The following is a 22084-nucleotide window of genomic DNA, read 5'->3' as shown; positions in this document are numbered from 1 at the left end:
GCAGGTCAGCTACTTGCTCAAAACAGCTTCCCTATGGCTTTTGCAGATCACAGCTGTAGGCACTGCTACTCAGTGAAGCATCTATATTTGGTTTTCCAGCCCCAGATGGTGAGAACAAACTCTCTCTCCATCCCTCCCACAGCTGAAGACTTATGCTCCTGACTCAAAACTGAGTCACCACTCAACCCAGTCAGTAGCCCCAACTACAGTTAACAGCCAGAGTTAATAACCCTAGTAAACAATTCACAATGGTCCCTTTTGGTCTCAGAGTCTATGACTGGTCGCTGAAATCAAAGGGCAGAATCCAAGGCCCACTGAGGTCAGCAGCACAGCTCCCAGTGACTTCCGGGGGCTTTGGCTCAGGCCCAGAACGTGCGTGTGCATTGTACAGGAACCAGGGGAAGAGAGCTAACGTGGGTTGGTGCTGTTGGTAGGGAAGGGTGGGTGGGGCAGGAGAGAGGTCACCCAAGGAAATGGGTGGCAAAGAAGGGATTGGAGGTGTGGCATGGATTTGTGAGGGCAAGGCAGGGAGGCAGAGATGGGGTACAGGCAGAGGAGGGGAATGCAGATGGAGGGGGGAGGAGATGAGGCAGGGGTAAGTGTCATGGAGCGGCACAGCCTGGGGCATGATCAACGAGGTGGAAAGGAACGAATGCTATTCGAACAAACCCAGCCTGGTACCACTGGTGCCAAACCCAGCTCAGCTCTGCGCCCAGGGCGGTTGGACACCAGGCTCCATGAAAGCTGGGACTATGTCCCTGTGTGGCGTCCTCTGGCTTCAGGGGGGATGCTAAGGGTAGGGGCTCACTCACCCTTCCCAGCCTTGGCTGCTCCTGGCCGAGGCCTCTGGAGAAGGGGGACTCAAGGTGACAGTGACTCCAACACCTGACTTTGCTCAGTTGGACAAGCTACCCAGCCCCTGACAAAGGCTGATCCAGCACCCATGGGTCCTTCCAGCCCTGGGAGACCGTGCCTGGGATGAATGCCAGCAGGAGAAGGAGCAGGGCTGGGCTGGGGAAAACGGCGGAGGGAAGCGTTAGTGAAAAGCGGTGTTGCCGCGACAAGGCCCTTCCCCATGAACACCGGACCAGAGCAGGAAGGGTGGGAGAGGTGAAAGAAAGGACAAAGAGGGACATTCCACCGATTCACCCTCAAAGCAAACCCAGCAGGACCCAGTCTGTTTAGTTTTAAGAGGTATTTCTTACGATTGTACATGATTCACAGTTAAACTTAGGAGAACTCCAAGCTTGCTAAAGTCTGCAGTGCACCAAATAACCTTAACTCTGCCTTCTGATGACACCACACAAGGGCCACAGAATTACGACTACAGCATGTGTGTGTTTGTGGGCCCATATTAGATGAAACAGTTTTAAAGACACTGTTTGTTTCCCCCTCAGGATGGCCCTCCAGGGCAAAATTAAAGCTATGTGGGTGCCGCAACTGTGTACTTCCATCCCTTAACAAGCACAGATTTCTTTTAAGTTTTGCTTTAACTCTGAATTCATTATGCCTGTGGTTTAGGATAATTATAGTACCCTGTCAATGAATCTGCTTTAAAGTGCTGATGGTTTAAGGTGAGAAATTGCTAATTCAGCCAGTCCAAGCAGCGGATTAGCAGAACATGCTCCTGAGTCGCTGGTTTGAAGGGGGGAGAGGCCTCTCTTCACAGCAGCAGACCATTCCGCACTAAGCTCTGCCAAGGGGCAGAGGGTTTGGTGTGCGGGTGCTGGGTAGCGTTAGTGGTGTCTCAGAGACGGGTCAGACTGGATAATCTGGTTGTCCCTCCTGGCCTTAAACTCTCTGACTCTAGGAAGCATGGGGCTACACATTCCAGAGCTCTCCTGGGAACACCGCTTCTACCGCCATTATAAAGAGAGAAAGGCTCGAGCCAAAGCCCGCTAAGTCCTGGAAAAATTCAGATCCAGATCCAAGCTTCTCATCTCAGGCCAGTTCCTTGCTAGAAATGGACATAACCCGATCAGCCTTACTTGGGGGTGCGTCAGCGTGGAATCCTGCCAGCTGTTTATGGCCCCCAGGCAGCTTCCCCCAGGCACTTATGCAGGGGGGCCAGGAGGGGAAGGGGAGAGGACGATTCCTACCTGCAGCAACTGATGTGATAGCAAGAGGTGGGTTTGGTGAAATCTCAAAGCCATAGTGACCGAGAAGCAAATCCTTGTGTACGGTGACTGTGAGCTTCACCCGCGTTACTGGCTGATTAAGGCCGTCAGATGGGACGTCCACTACTGAAGATCTGCCCCTGAGCATTTGGATAGGGGGAAAGAAAAGGCTGAGGATTAGCAGACATTGACGCAGTGATGATTTCTATGAGGACATGGAACCCTGTCCATGCGGTTACCGCAGCTTTTTTAAAGGGCGGTGGGGCTTTCACAAATATTGAACCGGTACAAGACGAATTGAAAATAAAAGTCTGCGTTGCTCTGTCCACACATCATCAACCAGACTGAGAATAATGGCCCCCCACCAAAGCAGAAGCAGCCCTGTCTCAGACTGGCTCACATCTCTCCTCCAAGGAAAGCCCAAGAAAACAGACTTGCCCAGTAGCCCATCCTACCCCTTGCTAGATCCATCTCCCTGTCAGATCAGGCTTTGTGGCTGATCACACAGCAGTGTCCTACAGAGAGAGGGGAGGCAACCATGTCTCAAACCGCGTAGGGCTATACAGGACAAAGACAACATCTGAAACTCCACCACCCCGAATCCAGCTGGAGCCAGTGTAGACTGAGTGCTGGTGCGACATGCTCTCGCCACAAAGCATCGCTTACACTAAGTGGATTCACATTCCGAAGATGTGTTAGGCCAGGTCAACACTACAAACTTCTCCAGCATACCTGCGTCTGGTGTGATGCCTGCCTGACAGAGCTATGCTGGCAGGAGCCCCAGGGTACACACCGTTATAAAGAGAAACCTCCTGCTGGTACAGCTTATTTTGTTCAGGGAACTGGTATAAACTAGACTGGCAAAAGAACACCTTTGCTGGCATAAGCTGCTTCTCCGCTAGGAAGTACAGCTCCACTGGCAAACTCTCTCTTGTGTAGACAAAGCCCCAACCTTAAAAAGGCTTGGAGGGGTGCCCCATGCAGGATGCACCACCAAAGCCTGGTCTGTGGGTGACCAAGGTGTGCATACGGGTAGCAAAGTCCACATCCAAACCCAAAGGGTGCACACTCCTCACTAAGGAGAGACGGAAACAACAATGAGGCCTTGGCCACAGCCTCCACCCAAGCACCCAGGAGTAAGTAGGGACCTAGCACAGAGTTAAGGGCAAAGCTGAGTCACATGCCACAGGTGCTCTGACCTCTCCTGGAGTAGCTTTGCCCACTTTGCCAGTGTTGCTGGTCTGATCTGGGATGAGCCCTGGCCAGCCGGCCAGCCCCCAGCTCCGTCACTGGCAAGGGTGTTTCTACACGCTAGCTGGCTCTGATGAGATGGAGACAGTGAACGGGCTGACATCAGCATACCGATCAAACCACAGCTCCTATCACCTCGCCAGCCTTCCTAGCACCCACAGGCACATGCAGAACATGGAGTTGAGGAGTGAGCCCTCAAGACAAACCAACGACCTTCTGGGACCTCTTGCAAAATTGGAATGGGGCTACTCAAGACTGACTCCTCCTAGCCCTGCTGGCACTGCAGATGTGCTAGTGAAGCTTCATGCCTGGAAAGCACTGATGGATCTCAGACAGTCTGTCGGGAAAGCTGCTCCTCATCCATTGCCAGGAGATCAGAGGTGTGACACTACACCCCATATTCATCATAGTGGTACGATTATGACATAATTATGATGCATTTTGTACAAGATGTGTCATGTGGAAAAGTTATGATTTGCTGAATATGATTATCCTATTTGTATGCATGTATCATTTTGGTATCTGAAGTTATGAATATTGTCTATGTATCTGTATTTCAAATGTGCCTACTCTAGGTAACACCCAAAACTAGCCTATCCAGTACAACAATGAAGAAGCTGAACCGTGCTGATGGCCCATCAGTAGGGTCCTATCAAATTCACAGCCATGAAAAACACGTCACAGACCATGAAAACTGGTCTTCTACTGTGAAATCTGGTCTTTTGTCTGCTTTTACCCTACGCTATACAGATTTAATGGAGGAGACCAGTATTTTTCTAACTGGGGGGCCTGACCCAAAAGGGAGTTGCAGGGGGGTCACCAGGTTATTTTAGGGGGGTCATGGTATTGACACCCTTACTTCTGTGCTGCCTTCAGAGCTGGGTGGCTGGAGAGCGGTGGCTGTTGGCCGGGTGCCCAGGTCTGAAGGCAGCGCCCTGCAAGCAGCAGCACAGAAGCAAGGGTGGCAATACCAGACCATACCACCCTTATTTCTGCGGTGTGGCCTTCCGACCTGGGCAGCCAGACAGTGGTGACTTGAGGGCCCAGCTCTGCAGACAGCAGTGTAGAAATAAGGGTAGCCGTAACTGCATCCCCCCCTACAATAACCTCATGCCCCCCCCCTTGTTGGGTCAGGACCCCCACAATTACAACACTGTGAAATTTCAGATTTAAATATCTGAAATCATGAAATTTACGATTTTTAAAATCCTATGGCTGTGAAACTGACCCAAATGGACCATGAATTTGGTAGGGCCCTATCTATCAGCAAAGACAATGGACCATGGAACAGATTTGTCTTCCTGTGAATGTTTCAGCCAGCCTATGGGTAATGACTGCTATGACTCAGCAAGGCATGCAAGGGCATGTGACCAGACCACATGACACTGAACTCCATTTTGATACCTGTATTTTTCCCACAAACTGGACTGGGAACTGAGCTTGGAACAAAGGGGTCCCGCCCTATGGAAAAGCTATATAAGGTGGGGAGTGACATCATCTCTTGGCCTCACTCCCCACACAAGACGACTCCTGGAAACACTTGAGGAACAAAGACTGAATTGGGGGAAGTGCTGGTCCCAGGCTAAAGGGATTTCTAGCCTGTGTATGGAAACTTGGTGAGCTGCTTGTATCATCAGTTAGGGTGAGAAATTGCTAATTCAAACACTATCTAGTATGTTAGTCTTAGTTTGCGTTTTTGTTTATTTGCGAGGTAATCTGCTTTGATCTGTTTTCTATCACTTAAAATCTATCTTCCTGTAGTTAATAAACTTGTTTTATGTTTTATATTAACCAGTGTGTTTTGAGTGAAGTGTCTGGGAAAATCTCAGCTCTGAAAACAAAAGGCTGTTGCAGATCTTCCCCACATCAAGGGAAAAGTGAACTATATTAATGAGCTTGCATTATACAAATCCCTGTGCAGTGCAAGACGGTACAATACTGGGTTTATACTTCAGCAAGGCTGGGGAGCTGGGAAATTGGTTGTTGTCTTCTGTCTGTCCTTGAGTGGCCTAGGTGAAGTACTCAGGTAGCTCAGTTGAGTGTGTGGTGGCACCTGCTGTCCTGCGGGGTGAAAACAGGGCCTGGAGAGGCTGGCTGAATCACCAGCAGAGCAGTGTGAGACAGACCAACCCAGCTGTATGGTTACGGGGCAAAGCAGTTCTCACGGCTCCCAGACTGCACCCCGGGGATGACAACACATCACAAGAGGTACGTCCTAAAGAGGTTTGCTATGCACATGGGAGCACATACTTTGTCTGGAGGGTGGCAGCGACCAATACAGATGGAAGGGAAAGCTTGGGAGGAACCTTCTCAGTCATCTATGTCCAGGAGCTGCATCTCAGTCACTCCCTTTTCCTGGTTCTTCTCCTCCTCCCCCCCTAGCAGGAGAATCCCATCTGGGGAGCAAGGGCCTCCTGGCGAGCAGAGGCCCTAGCTCGGCCCTGCCTGGCCAGCCAAAGAAAGCTCTGGTGAATGGGAGCCATTTCAGACCAGTGCCTCTAGCCACTCACATCCTGCTCCATGCCAGGGGCAGAAGGAACCAGACATGCTAAGGGGGGCCTCAGCTCTGCCCCAGCTCCAGACCCTCATAGCCTGGAACTTGGAGGACGAAGAGTCCGGCCCGCTCAGCTGTAGCTGTTCGCTCTGTGGTTGGCTCAGCTCTAGGCCAGTGAGTGAAAGAGTCCCCATCCCCAGAGCGGACACAGAACATCCCCTCCGTCCACCCAGTGGTGGGGAAAGGGAGGAGGCAATAAGGGGACCCACACTCAAGAGGGACTTGGGGGCAGATGAGGGAATGAGATTAACAAAGGGGCACTAGGTTCAGGCTACCTGCTGAACAGCTGTTGGATGGAAACTACTCGTGGCCACTCGTGACGTGGATCAGACTGGAAGCAGTGACCTAGAAGACAGACACTTGAGGTCCCAGCCCCAGGCCCTGCAGCCGTCCTGTTCTGCCTCCTGAACACAGGCTGAAGAGGGGGTCTTAGCCAAAATGGTCTGGAAGGTTAGCTTCAAATACTCTACTACATTCCCTAATGCATCCCCACGCAGGCATAACTGTGGCAGGGATACACGCTGGGGAGAGCTTCCAGAAGTTATTCTGCGCAGTGTGAATGGACAGCCCATGCAGTGCTGCGTCCCAGCACAGCCGAGAGATCCAGAATACGCCATCTTCTCACCTGCATGCTCCACCTGACAACCTCGTTCTCTACCGAACGGGTAGAGTTTTGCTGATGGCTCCCTTTCGAGTGTTGTGGGAGCAGCGGAGAGAGTGAAACCCAGCGAGCTAGAGCAGATTTTCCAGACAGAAAGGACACACTGATACTTATAATAATACTTAATACTGATACTGACAAATAATACTTAATGGACAAGCTATAATAGTGTTAAGTGACATCACATGGTTTACTGGTCCATTGCTGCACATTCCATGAGGCTTGGGAATATGGAGACAGAACAAATTCTGTTATGTTTTAATGCTGTATTAGTACGGTAAGTGAGAAATTTTAAGATAAGATTCCTCCCCTCAGGTTTAGGGCATTTAAAACTAGACAGGCCAAAGAGCTGGAAAAATGTACTGCAAGGAGCAGTTCTGTATTGCTAAGGGATTGAGAGATTTCTTCTTATCTTGATGGTAAAGTTTTTGGGATTCAGTCTGATAGGGTATACCCCACATCAGAATGACCTCTTATGTCAAATGCTGGGTATGTTACACATTATGGCACGACTAATCTAGAAAACAACTTCCTTTAAAGGCAGAATACATCCGTCGTTATTGGAATTTTATAGCACTCAACATATGTGCCAGGCACTTTACAGACAGACAGAGAAGGAGAGACAGGGCCCCAGACCCAAAGAGCTGGGCACATTTTTCTGCTGGAAACTTTTTTTGGAGAAAAATACGGATCGACACAGAAATGTTTTGCGAACGTGTGTCTGTTTCACCAATGTTGGTGTCAAATCCTCTCTGCCCCGCAAATTCTGAAAAATCAAAACAGTTTGGTTTGAAATAACTTGGTTTTCAAATTTCCATCAATTTTATTAAAAACATTTAATAATGCTCAAACTTCGAAATGAAGCATTTTGTTTCAGAGCAAATCAAACATTTAGTTTGACCCCTAAATTCCTTTGTTTTTCAACTTTTTGAGTCACCGAAAATCCCTGAGCAACATTTTCATTTTCAGTTTGATGCAAAACAATTCTCCCTCCCCCACCTCCCCCCAATTTTTCAGTGAAACAAAAAATTCCATTATTGGCCCATCACTATTAATAATCTCATGTTAGATATGACACATCATGTTAGCAGCTAGGGAACGTATAAGAAAGCTCAGGTGAGATCAAAGACGCTATAGGCCAGGCTGCTCACTGCATACAATGCTACTCCAGTAAGAGTGCCATAATCGGACCCTAAAATAGACACAGAAATGGCACATGGCAAAGAGAAATAGAAACCAGTTGATACAGGGCCAAACCTGGCCACCCTCATTCCAGGCTGGGTAACTCATTATTCCACACATAATCTTACTGATTACAGTGAGATGGATTGTGTAGCAAGGCGCTGCCTACCATTTAAATGTAGCAGCATCTGGCCCACAGTAAATAGCTTTGGGCTGCTTAAAAATGTAATGCATGTTACGTTCTAGAACATATGGAATTCACGTTCCCTGAAACGAACGAAGGGAGGAGTCAGACCCGAGATCTCAGACTTTCCCTAGCTTGTTGGAAACCAGTTTGTTCAGCAGCCGACTAGCAAAGATCCTGTTCATGAAAATGTATTTACCTGGATATGCTATCCCGAGATCGACGGAGCCATCTTGCTACCATTTGTTCTATTCTACAGGCTTTGCGTGCTTGGAAAAAGTTAGTCTCCAGATCTTCCATTTACCTGAAGAAGACAGAGGTTATTACAAACTTAGGGACATGGGAATCATCAGACTGAATCAGACCAGCGGTCCAGTGCCTGTCTCAGACAGAAGCCAGTACCAGATGCAAGGGGCAACAAACCTGCAGTAGACAGTTAGGGGATTACCTGCCCATAAAGGGAGGTGTATTCCTAGGCCCAGGCTGCTAGGGGAGCCCTGAAGCACGGGTGTCGACATCCCTTCTAAAATGTAGGGAAGTTTCTTGTCAAGGCATTTCCATTGAATGGGCCAGAACCTGGGAACAGTTGCTCAGGACCTGGGGTGGGGTGTTCCAGCCAGCAGCATGAGAATCAGGGGCACGGGCTGCATGTTTGGCCATATTCGGCACTGACCAAGTCACCCTGTGCACAGTGTGTGCTACTAGCAGGAACAATTTGCACAAGGGTCTGTCTGAATGCAGGAAGCTTAGCCTAGTGCATCTCATGTGCACCCGTTCTTGAGTCACGTATTCTGGGAGGCAGGATTTGGCCTGAGGCAGTTGCTGACTCCCATGGTTTTAATCACAAATCTCATCTCCCCTGGATTCGTGTGAATACATGAGACTCTCAACTTTTATTTTGTTTTAAATTAAGTTTCTAGCCCTCGTTGCAAAGACAAACTAGAAAACACAAAGCCCCAGTGCCGGCAATACCAGAAGGTAACAATAAAAAGGACCCAGCCTTCATTATTATTTTTTTAAAGCTCATGATTTTGGGAGATCCCAACTCACTTTCCAAATGCTTGGGGTTGATAATACTGCTCATGTATTTTTAAACAGAGGTATTATGCAGTCTATGCTCAAAATGTGACCTACTTTATAATGTCGGGACACGTGGAAAGAGATCAATTACTCTGTATAAACCCACAAATTGGTGCCGTAGACCAGTGGTTTTCAACCCTTTTTTCATTTGCAGATCCCTAAAAAATTTCAAATGGAGGTGTGGACCCCTTGGGAAATCTTAAGCATAGTCTATGGACCCCTGGGGGTCCATTGGCCACAGGTTGAAAACTGCCAGATAAAACATACAGTGTTACCAACAGAAAGAGTTAATACATCTAGAACTTCCTACCATTCTATCCCCTGCACCTTGTGTGAATGTTATTAGTACAGTTATTGGATGCCACCTGCGGCACAAGTGCCTCGTTACAGAAACTGATTCTGGCTAGTCACTGCTGATTCCAGAGAAGATTTAGACAATCATGATGCGCAAAAGAGCATCCTTATTTCAGAGCACTGAAGCAGCTCTATGGCCTAGTTCTGGAAGAGCGCTCCCCCATCTCTGTAGCAATGATTCCACATTATTACCATCCGAGGTACCTGCAAACCCACATTCTAAATGTTAAGTTCAGCCAGCGCTCCTGTGAGTTGCAGAAATATGTAGGTCCAACCTGACAGTTTTAACAGTTGATGTTCAAAGAAATCCTGATACATAGGCAGCAACACTGGGGAGGATGAGCCCACCTGGCCAAGGGGTGCAGGGGAACACCCTTCGGGTTATTCTTCATCGTTGGCTGGGCTTTTGCCTTTGACCACCTGATTTTGCTGGTCATTACCCCCATCGACTTCAGCTAGTGCTAAGGAGAACGGAGTCATTCTTCAGGCTGGAGGAATGTTTCTGGCTGGAAGAGGAGGTTCCAGATATCTTGGGGAGAGGAATGTCCACTGCAGAGAGCAGTTCCATGCCCTGTCTGTGACAGAATTTTGTCTCATTTTAAATATGTATACCGGCTGGGTAGCCACAGAAATTCTATGGAGATTAACAGCTAAACAAGGAACTGGACTGGCAAGCTCATTCACACAGGGAGGAATGGTGTTAAAACTAGTGGCTGAAAACTAAATGCTATACTAATAATTAAGTGTACCAAGGTTGCTAATTCTTGGACTACAGAACTGTGTTTGGTTAGATTAATCTCTCTTAACGACTAAAGTAGAACCTCATTGTAGTGAAGGGGCGTGGCTTCCCTTTGAGACTCACAGGGAGGGACCACCGCCCACCGCCTGGTGGGCGGAACCAGGAAGGCCACACCCACCCTGCCAGAAGCAGAGGGGCGGGACAGGAATAGGAAGTACAAAAGGCAGGCCTGGCAGCTCAGTTGTGCTGGAGCTGCTGAGGGAGACAGACAGTTCTTCACTGCGGCCAGAGTGGGACGCCGAGGAGGACCTCCGAGGACTTGCCTGAGCTTCCAGAGAGTCCCGCCATTCCAGACACCGAGGAGCTGCTGGGACTACCATTGGTGGTGTACCCCGGGGAGATGGAGGATGACCCCTGGATCCAGGTACCTCCCGAGGGGAGGGGAGGAAGTGGCCCAGGGACAGCCGACTGTAGTCTGGATCCCTGCTGACCCAGTGGCAGAATGCTCTGCCACTGATAGGGCTCTGGGCTGGCACTTGGAGGAGCAGCATGGGCCCAGGTCCCCCTACCACTCCATCCCCGGGGTGGCAGCCTCCTCCACCTTCGGTCAGGAGGCCTGTGTTAATCTACCGTCCAACAGAGCTAGGACACTAGATCCTGTACAGCGCTGCCCTGCTTGAGGGCTGGAGCTTGGTGCCCCGCCATGTCTAGGATCTGGGCCCTAGACTATTCACTGCTCTGCCCTGCCTGAAGGCCAGAGCCCCCTAGCCTATTGGGTGCTCTGCCTTGCCTGAGGGCCTGAGCTCCTAGACTATTTACTGCCCTCCCTGCTTGAGAGCCAGAGACCTCTAGACTGTTTGGGGCTCTATCCTGCCTGAGGGCTTGTGCCCCAGAGACTGCTTATTGCCCAACCCAGCTCAGAGGGCCTGGGCGCCAAAGATAGCTAATCCCCACCCCCTTTTCCAGACTGCCTTTTGTGGAACAAGACAGCGAGGGGGTGTGGCCTCCCTCCAAGATTGACAGGGAGGGACAGCCACACACTCTTACTCTCCTCCAAAACATTCGAGTCAAATCACTGAACATTGGTATTCTGGGTGTAGAAGCTTTCGAACAAGAACAACTAACCTCTAAAGACAATGCTAACCCTCTAGATTTCATTACCCTGTGTCTCTGGGCAAACACTTTACATTAAGATCTTTTATGATCTTAATAGTTTATGGCAGTATTGAAAAATGGCCATGAGGGCCCATGATACAACCTAGCCATGCAGCTGTATCATTTTACCGTACAACTACAATAAATTGCATCAACAGCCAGACTGCATTAGCAATTTCAAGCAATAAAAGAATAATCCATACATGTATATTTTTGTTCGAAGAACTGGTGCCTTGAAGATTGATTTTGCTATGGCCCTAGAAAGGGTCAGGGGGACTGTGCTCCAATTCTTACCAAATCAGTTCTCTGGAGTTTTCTTTTTGATGATGTAGAGATTTTGGTGTAGAAAAACAAGACTTCCAGAAAGCTGCCTGCACACAAATCATTCTTATTTGTCAGTTATTTAAGCAATATTTATATACATTATTATAATTCCTTCCAAGAGCTTCGGTCCCCATCTCTAGAGTAGGACTACATACCACAGATGCTTTTTCAGCTCCATTTACTGTAATTTCATTTACGTCCTTTGAAGGTTCTGGTCAGATATGATTACATCAAAATGGCTACTTTCTTAACAGATCCATTCTCTTGTCTATTCAGAGTTACAGGAGCTGATTTTTACAGAAATAAAGATTTTTTTTTTTTTAGTCCAGTTAGCCCTGCAGATCTAATTAGCTATGAGAGCAGGAGCTAGATGAATTCTGTAAATTACTTTTATTAGCCAGAACTTCAGCTACAAAAATCTCTGTCTAGTGATGAGACAGAAAGGGCTCAGCTTGACTTTCAGATCCCAAGTTGAACTTACAAGTCTACAGTTACCACAACGTCCATAGTCAGTTAATTTACAGGTAAAAATGCATTTTTCGAAGAGAAATCCAGCATACCACTATGCCATGTTTAGAGTCACTTTTCACACACTAGAAGATCAGAAAAAGTTGTACGCTACCACTGAATCCACAATACACAAAAATAAAAGGGGACACCGTAAAAATATTTTAATCTAAAAAGCCGAAGACTAGTATTAAGCTATAGAAAGAACCAGAATATAGCTGTTGCATCCACCTGTTGTGTCTCACTTTATACTCGGATTATAAGCCCTTGTGGGGTGGGGCCATCTTTTTGTTCTGTCTGTACAGCTCCTAGCGCAATAGGGTCCGGCTCCGTGACTGGGGCACCTAGGGGCTATGCATTACAAATAATAAATAATAGTATTTAGCATCACTCCAGCTACAGAAGAGATGTATGAAACTTCTGTGCTGGAACCATGCAAATTCAGCTGGTTTTTAGACCCAAACATGAAATCCATGGAGGTTTAGTGAATCTGGGGCTGACCCAGGACCCCTCCCAACAGAACCCCTCCCCCGCACCAGACCAAAGTTCTCCCCACCACTTTTAGCTCAAGTTTTCTTCTGGGGGAGAGGGGCCAGGCCCAGTGATCTGCTTTGGCTTCTCTTCAGCCCTCAGGGAGCGGCTGTGTAATTTATTTCACTTCCTGCTCCATTCAGGGTGGACAGAAGGAAAGGCGTAGAATCCATTCCCCAGGAGATCCTTGGTGTAGGGTGACCACATTTCCCAAAGGGAAAACGGGACACTACATGGGCCTAGCCTGAGGGCTCCCCCCTGCCCAACACGGGGCTGGCCAAAGCCCTCTGCCCAAGCCCTGCCCCCATTCCCCGCATGGGCTGGCCTGAGTTGCCCTCCCAAGCCCTGCTTGCCTCCCAGATGCAAGGCTGGAGTTGGCATCACTGCTCGCTCGAGCCCTGTCTGCCCCTCGCCTGAGCCGTGCCTCCCGCCCTGCATGCGGTGAGCATCGCCGCTCACCTTCCTCTTTGACAAAATGGGCATTTGCCCCATTTGCTCTTTCCAACTTGATCAGTTGGCGAGAGCAAATGGGACAAATGCCCACTTTTGCCAGAAGAGGCTGCACGGCTGGGACAAGGGTTAAAAAAGGGACTGTCCCGGCCAAAACGGGATGTATGGTCACCCTGCCTCAGTGAAGCCTCTAGGCCTGCCTGACTGTCTGATAAAATTCCAGATCCTGCAGTCATGTTGTTGTTGCATCTGTCTCTGAAAGATGGCCAAGAATCCTCTAGAGGAACAGGGCATTCCTAATGCAGCCACCTTTATGATGCAGACACCTGGAAAACAAACTAGGACTGATGGGATGGACGCTTATGAACTTTCCAAAAGGAAAGAGGAGAAATTTCAGCTCAAACAGGAACTTGAAAAGAAAACAAGGCTGCAGCGCTATGCCAGAGCAGGTTAATGGATGCTTACAGTGCCCTGCAGGTGGGTATTTAAGAAAACCACATGCCTAGGGAGCAGTTCAAAACAAGGAAGCAGTGCTGTTGATTATGGCACATGGTGCGTCAGTTCCCTGCATACGGAGAGTTAATTCCCTTTCAACGTGAATACTTTATGCTTCCTGTCGGCCCACTCCCAGCCCGCAAACTTCCTGCGCATGATACCTTGTGAGATAGACATGCTACTGCGAGAGCCACTTTCCCAGCATGTCGCTTTGACCACATTGCCCTTCTCTGTCCATCACATCCCACGCAAACTTCTTGCCTTCTTAGCCTGTCCCCGCCCCACGGATCATCTCTCACACACTGCTGAGATGTCGACTCCTGCCGCTGCCCAGCCCACGACGTCTGGTCCATCACCTGCTTGTTACATGTCCCAACAAACACCTTTGCACTTTCTCTCATGCTGATGCTTACACTAGGGAGGATCTTCTGTGAGCCCCTCCAAAGCCACCTCATTGTCTCTTTCACACCTCTCCTTAAAACCCTCTGCCACAATGCCTCACAACACTCGACAACAGTTAGGCTGCTGGCGTGCTGAGAACAGGCTGACCAGTAGTGGCTCGATATTTCCTTATGCTGCCCCGTCTGTCTGTATCCATCAGTGGTCTCTTGTCTTAGACGGTCAGCTCTTTGGGGCAGGGGCTGTCTGTGTTCTGTGTCTGTACAGCGCCTCGCACAATGGGGCCCTGATTTAGGGCGGAGTCTCCTGGGTGCTATTGCAAACAAACAAACAAGGATAATAATATGGTAAGTTCTGCAAATGCATGTTTAGCTCTGACGGCCCCATTTCTAGCTTTCCTGGGACACACAGGTCCGAACCCATACTGTAATAGAAGCAGCAGAGAAAACAGCCTTTTTGAAACCTGTCTACTGATGCAATAGTTCAGCTAATGGGAACAAGGTTCTGTTCCTAAATTCTACTCCTGATGGATGCACAACCCATTTTACAGCAGTCAGAAAAGCTTGACCATGTGAACCCAACGGCAAATAAAAAAAACACTTAAGAAATCTCATGCATTTTAAGATGGTGTTCAAAAATCACGAGTTGAGAGAGTGGCAGTAGTGTAGGGATTCCTGCCTCTAGTCCAATAACATGGGGCTGCAGGATTCCCGCGTGCCCTCTCCGAGGAGACTACTTGAGCAAATCCTAGGTTTCTCCTTCCTTAATTAGGAAAGTTACCTTACACCACCAAGAAACAGGGTGCAGAAGACCCTCCCCCAGATGAAGACAGCAGCCTGAGGTGTGGATTCTCATGGTGTCACGGACAGAGAACACACAACACAGGACTCTGTGATACTTACAAACCAAATTGCTGCCCGCCTCCCAGCAGGCACATGGGCTAGCATGTGCCACAGAACTGCTCATACCACTGCGCTCTAAGGGGGACCGGACCTGGAAGAGTGGGCCCCACCCCACCGCACCCCCCTGCTCTGCAGCAGCCAGGGAGGTCTGGGGGGCGCGGAGAACTGACGAGCATGCTGCAGCCAGAGGGGACGGGGAGGGGTTTCACGTCCATCCTTGGCAAGTAGGTGCCCAGGTTCGAAGGACGGAGCCCCCCCAAGAGATGGGTAGGGAGGAGGTAGGGAGAATGGACTTCCTCCTGGTTGGAGCACCCATCTGTCAGCTCAGATTCTGAAGGCTTGTATAATTCCATCCCTGACACTGAAAGAGACTTGACTGGGGGACAGTGGGAGACAGACAGATACCCAGGCCAGTAGGGCCCTCGCGAATTGTGAGGCAGGTCTAGCGGGGTGAAGGGATCAAAGCAGGCGGAGAGGAGGCTGGAGAGTATCCCTGTATGCCAGGCTCACCTCTGAGCTCTACTCACTCCCCAGGCACAGGGGACCATGTGCCCAGCTCAGACTAGTGGGGACAGCTCACTGTCTGCACCCTCGCTTTCCCTTGATTGCACCAGGGCTAGCCCCTAGGGCAGATGTGGTGTGCATCAGTGCAGCACAATGTGCACTGCTGCAGCTTCTCCGGGGCGTTAACGAGGGTCAGACACATGGGTGACAGTCACATTGACACTGGGGTTTGCACAGAGGCACCGATCTCGGTGGCTGAACTCCCAGTAACACCAGGCGTGGCTGCGATGGGCAGTTTGAGCTGGTCTCCCCTGCTTAAGGCTTGAAGTTGCAGGGTAGATAGGAAGGTAGGGCCAGATTGCCTCTGATTGCCAGAACCCGGGAGTGGATGACAAGGGATGGATCGCACTCGATAATTGACTGTTCTGTTTCTTCCCCTTTAAGCATTTGGCACAGGCCACTGGCGGAAGACAAGACACTGGGCTAGATGGACCATTGGTTTGGCCCAGTATGGCCGTTCTTATGTTCTTATTGCGTCCTGCCTCTTAAGGGGGTGCCCAAAAGGCGAGGAGAGACCCCAGCACAGGGGCCAGCCACACAGTGACTCACCAGGACTGGTCCTAGGCAGCACTGCTACCAACCGCAAAGGAGTCTGGGTCATAGCCCAAATCCTCCTCCACACCAGGCTGCAGAACGGGCTGGCTGCAGCGGGAGTGTAATAGGCACCTGGAGCCCTGTGCAGATACGCAAGCCCAGCCAGAACGCCACGGTCTAGCCGTGCCTGCAGGTATTCCCTCCCAGAGCGCACACACAGCTAGTGCACACAATAGAGCGGGCTTTCTGCGTCGAAACGCTGCTGGGGGTGCCCAGGGAGCCTGAGAGCTCTTGGCCCTGCATCTTCTTGGACTAAAGTAGGTTTTCAGATTTGGGCCCCACTTACCCCAGCACAACCCCATCACACTGGTGTAACTGGGAGCAGAATTTACTCCGTTGCATCTAATTTTATAGCCCAGCACATCACCAAGGAACCGTGGCTCTCCCAGGAGCCAAATACTCAAGAGGGGCTTAAACTCCGTGAAGAGGACGGACCCTGACCTCTCGTGGTGTGTCTGTGTCATTACACAGGCCTCAGGCTGAGCGGCTATACAGAGCCAATGTAAGAAGTGACAGATGTCTCATGGGAAACCCTGAGACTTCATTCTCTTTCGAAGCAGTGCTGCTGTTGAATCAGCTAGCAGGGCTTGAGCAATGCCAGCCAGAGAGCTGTATCAAACAATGCTAGGTATCTGCAGGCCAGAGGCACTTCCTGGAGAGAAGCCCTATTGCCCTCAACCTCCAAAATGGTGGTGCAGGAGTGGAGAATGCTAGGATGCCCGCCAGGGTGGAACGTTTTTATCAGCCTCTGGCTGGCAGGTCTCTGATAGGTTTGAAGTGCTCCGACCCCTTCTGGCTATTGGCAATGAGGAGCATCCTATCCCCCTCTCTGGCTGCTGGTGGGGATCAGAAAAATGTTCAATATTCTACCCACTCCAGCCTCTTGGTTGCTGTGATGGCGAAGGAGGTTTCAAATACTCCCCCATTGAAGGAGCTGCTTGTGCTAGTGGTAGAGTCTCCCTCACCTCAGCTTTGAGTCCTTTTTCTCCTCCCCACTGAATAGTGTCAGCGTGTGCCTGCACCGCAAGTGGAGAAAGCTATGGGCAGCTGCAAAGGCACTGGTGCTTTCTGCAGACTCAGACACAACGCTGCACAGCTGAATATTCACAACTGGAACTGGTCCAAAATTTTTCAGATCGAACATTTTTCCCCTCAGAGGGTTAAAGGAACATGTTGATATCAACAACATTTATTTGATATTTTGGTAATATCAAAACATTTTGTATCCATTCTGACTTCTTCTGAACATTTGATTTGCTGGGAAATGTTGATTTTGTTTTGTTTTTGCTCCAATTGGGAAAATACATTTTGAAATGTCAGAATTTCCGACCGGATGGAAATTCTGTGTTTCAGCCAGCTTTGTGCACAACCACAAGGGCTAGATGCAGTTTTTAAAAGAGCTTGGATTCTGCACCAGTCTTTGCTTGCCAGTGGCAAGTGAGGGAGTGGAATTTCCAAACCCTGGCTTACAGTGTATTTTCTATTGCATGATGGAATTCTTTGATTCATTTTCGATATTCCTGAGAACTAGAAAATAGAACGGCTCTCTTTTGAGAAAAGGAGGACTTGTGGCACCTTAGAGACTAACCAATTTATTTGAGCATAAGCTTTCATGGGCTACAGCTCACTTCATCAGATGCATTCAGTGGAAAATACAGTGGGGAGATTTTATGTACACAGAGAACATGAAACAATGGGTGTTACCATACAGACCGTAACAAGAGTGATCAGGTAAGGTGAGCTATTACCAGCAGGAGAGCTGGGGGGAGAGAGGGGAAACCAAGTTAGTTCCTGGGTTAGTGTTTTTGTTGTGTGGTGTGTGGTTGCTGGTGAGTATTTGCTTCAGGTTGGGGGGGCTGTCTGTAAGCAAGGACTGGCCTGTCTCCCAGTGATGGCTCGTCCTTCAGGATAGGTCGTAGATCCTTGATGATGCGTTGGAGAGGTTTTAGTTGGGGGCTGAAGGTGATGGCTAGTGGCGTTCTGTTACTTTCTTTGTTGGGCCTGTCCTGTAGTAGGTAACTTCTGGGTACTCTTCTGGCTCTGTCAATCTGTTTCTTCACTTCAGCAGGTGGGTATTGTAGTTGTAAGAATGCTTGACAGAGATCTTGTAGGTGTTTGTCTCTGTCTGAGGGGTTGGAGCAAATACGGTTGTATCGTAGAGCTTGGCTGTAGACAATGGATCGTGTGGTGTGGTCTGCATGAAAGCTGGAGGCACGTAGGTAGGAATAGCGGTCAGTAGGTTTCCAGTATAGGGTGGGGTTTATGTGACCATCGCTTATTAGCACTGTAGTGTCCAGGAAGTGGATGCGAAATGTGAAGTAGTTATGGGTGAGGACAAAGTCAAAGTTCAGCCATCAGGTTTGCTGTGACATTATCGGGGATACTGTTCCTGACGGCTTGTAGTCCATCTTTGTGTGGAATGTTGGTGTAGAGGGCTTCTACATCCATAGTGGCCAGGATGGTGTTTTCAGGAAGATCACCGATGGATTGTAGTTTCCTCAGGAAGTCAGTGGTGTCTCTAAGATAGCTGGGAGTGCTGGTAGCGTAGGGCCTGAGGAGGGAGTCTACATAGCCAGACAATCCTGCTGTCAGCATGCCAAACAAACAAACAAACTACAAGAACAAATCTGCACAGACACACCCCTAAAACTCAGACGAGGTATTCTATCTGATATCCAAGATCCATAAACCTGGAAATCCTGGACGCCCCTTCATCTCAGGCATTGGCACCCTGACAGCAGGATTGTCTGGATCTACAACCTATCCTGAAGGACGACCCATCACTCTCACAGATCTTGGGAGACAGGCCAGTCCTTGCTTACAGAAAGCCCCCCAGCCTGAAGCAAATACTCACCAGCCACCACACAACAAACACACTACCCCAGGAACCTATCCTTGCAACAAAGCCCGTTGCCAACTGTGTCCACATATCTATTCAGGGGACACCATCATAGGGCCTAATCACATCAGCCACACTATCAGAGGCTTGTTCACCTGCGCATCTACCAATGTGATATATGCCATCATGTGCCAGCAATGCCCCTCTGCCATGTACATTGGCCAAACTGGACAGTCTCTATTTAAAAGAATAAATGGACACAAATCAGACATCAAGAATTATAACATTCAAAAACGAGTCAGAGAACACTTCAATCTCTCTGGTCACTCGATTACAGACCTAAAAGTGGCAATTCTTCAACAAAAAAACTTCAGAAACAGACTCCAAGGAGAGACTGCTGAATTGGAATTAATTTGCAAACTGGATACAATTAACTTAGGCTTGAATAAAGACTGAGAGTGGATGGGTCATTACGCAAAGAAACTATATCCCCATGTTTATTCCCCCCGTCCCGTTCCTCACATGTTCTTGTTAACTGCTGGAAATGGCCCACCTTGATTATCACTACAAAAGGTTTCCCCCCTTCTGCTGGTAATAGCTCACCTTACCTGATCACTCTCGTTACAGTGTGTACGGTAACACCCGTTGTTTCATGTTCTCTGTGTATATAAAATCTCCCCACTGTATTTTCCACTACATGCATCCGATGAAGTGAGCTGTAGCCCACGAAAGCTTATGCTCAGATAAATGTCTTGGTCTCTAAGGTGCCGCAAGTACTCCTTTTCTTTTTGCGGATACAGACTAACACGGCTGCTACTCTGAAACCTCTCTTTTGAGAGTTTGTCACCTGTCTTTGATCTGTGTTTGTACAGTGCTCCCACAATGGGGTCCTGCTCCACGACTGGGGCTCCTTTGCAATAGGATATACAAATACTAAGTATTTAAATAAGTCCAAGTTAATTGCAGGCTTCCTGTTGCTCCTATAGACTCCAGGCATTAAAATATATGCACACGCCTAGCTTAACACACATGGGTAAAGTAAAGTACGTGTGTATTTGCAGGCTCAGCGCCACAGATTTTTGTACCTAATGACTTGAAATGACATGCAGAGGCAGAATGACGCCCGACACTCCAGCAACGTATCTTCTGGAGAATGGGAGGAAGGAATGAAATACAGGAGGGTTCTGGGAGATGTTGTGCAGCTTGTGACTCTGAAGATTCCTTAGTCACATCTAGCTTGTGTCAGATGGAACTGCAGGGTGAGATTTTGTTGTCATGTATGGCTGCAGTGAAGTAAGATCCTTTCTACGTGCGCAGGAGACAAGGGTTTTGAATAAGTCTGGGGAGTATTTTGGGCTGTGTTTTATTTCTTGAAACACTTTGCAAAGTATAAATTTAAGATCAGCAGTTGCTTCTCGATTAAGACCCTATCTGGCCCATTGTTACAGGATCAAGCCAATAGTTGCTAAAGAAGGGAGATGGCCTAGTGGATAGAGCTCGACTGCCACTCCAGAGAGCTGGCCTCCAATCCTGGCTCTGCTACTGGCCTCCAGCAAGTCACTTCCATGTGCCTCAGTTTCCCCATCAGTAAAATGGGGATAATGACACCAACCTCCTTCGTGAGGCATTTTGACAGGTGCTGAGGAAAGGTGCTAGCATAGACGTAGGATTATTAGAAGTGTTTGAAGCTGAATGAATACAAACTTTCCATTCCCTTTTAGGAGTCCTTGGAGTTGGATTTATTTTCTAGCACTGAGATGTTCAAAGCTGACTAGGGGATTTGGACATACATCAGGGAATTGTGTCTACATCCTATAATGAGCTGTCAGACCACCACCTAGAATTCCAAGCTCTCTTTCCCCACAGCAGAATTTGTTCACACCCAAGGCAACTTTGAATTTTTCCATTTCCATCCTGTAGGCTTCATGTTCTTTACTTTAGTTTACAGACGCTCTTGAGGCTATTCAGCTTCCTGCATTCTCTTGGAGAGAGTGCTGAGGGGCTGGTCCAGTTCTCGCTGAAGTCAACAGGCTTTTGCCATTGACTTCAATGGAAAGAGGAGCTAGCTCCAAGTTTGTCCTCCTCATTCTTCAGAGGTAGTGGGGTCTAGTGGATAGATCACTGGCCTGGGACTCAGGAAACCTGGATTCTACTCCTCACTCTGCCACTGGCCTGCTGGGTGACCTTGGGCGAGCCATGTCCTGTGCCTCAGTTTCCCCCATCTGTATAATGGGGATAATGATACTGACCTCCTTCGTAAAGCTCTTTGAGAGATACTGATGTAAAGTGCTATAAGAGAGTGAGGGATTGTTAGGATGTTGTTTTTGAAGGACTAGCCTGCTCTGATACCTTCTAATGGGAGATCGTCCAGCATAACTTCCTCGGCATATAAAATAATAGCTGTTAATTTCTGCCCCTGCCTACCCAGGACTCCTTGTCTGTGCACAATGGGTAGCATCCAAACTCCTTGTGTTTAGCCACAGCCTGAAATCCTGCTTAGCTGAAGCCTGAACTGTGGTTTCCTCGTCCCCATAAGAATGTCACAGGCCCATATGGTCAACCGATATTGGGCTGTTTTCCTTCTGCTGTTATTACTGCCACTTCCTACTGTGCTCTCCCTGCCTTCCTATAAATAACAAACCCTTGACAAATAATTAAAAACAATTTAACCCCCCCCGCAACCTTGTTGCAGGGTGAGAGTGGGGGAGGGGGCCTTAGGAACCTTTCTAGAGCAGCCGTGTAATTAACATAGTCACTCCTTGGGGTTCTCATTCTATTACTTGGATTACGTTTGTTCAGCGAAGTGAACGAAGAACTGGGACCATGGCAGCTTTTTGGTAACTTCTGAATGGTTAAAATTAGCACAAAATTAACCCCCTCTTTACCCAGATTCATCTTCCTGGAAATGAGAACTGCAGCAGTTTAATAGCTGGCTCTTGTTAGATCCCAGATTATAGGGAAAACTTTTAGATTTAAGAGGCAAAAAGTCCCCATGGCGTATAACGGACAGTCGGGGACTCTATTAACAAAATAAAGGTTAACAGAGTTATTGATTGCACCCCCTATCCGCAGCTGCTGGCCAGAAAACTGAACCAAGCTCCTACAGGGTGTGGAGTCACCTGTCATGGGAGCAACACCAGAGCAGAGGTTGTGCAAAACCTTGAGAATCACCACACTTCAATGGAAATTTTCCACACACTGA

General features: G+C 48.7%; 1 protein-coding gene across 1 annotated transcript in view; it reads right to left on the bottom strand.

The window, feature by feature from the left end:
* FRMPD1 (FERM and PDZ domain containing 1) overlaps positions 1-22084 on the bottom strand; it is a 66110-nt gene that overhangs the window by 25221 nt on the left and 18805 nt on the right. Inside the window, exons 2-3 of the mRNA XM_073345719.2 lie at positions 8149-8253; positions 2100-2257 (exon numbers count right to left, since the gene is read on the bottom strand). Of these exons, the coding sequence (XP_073201820.1) occupies positions 2100-2257; positions 8149-8249 (259 nt within the window). The 5' untranslated portion in view covers positions 8250-8253. The remainder of the gene's footprint in view (positions 1-2099; positions 2258-8148; positions 8254-22084) is intronic.

This window comes from Lepidochelys kempii, chromosome 5, assembly GCF_965140285.1.
Source record: "Lepidochelys kempii isolate rLepKem1 chromosome 5, rLepKem1.hap1, whole genome shotgun sequence".
NCBI lineage: Eukaryota > Metazoa > Chordata > Testudines > Cheloniidae > Lepidochelys > Lepidochelys kempii.
Note: the sequence above shows the minus strand (reverse complement) of the source record. Positions and strands in the feature narration are given on the sequence as shown.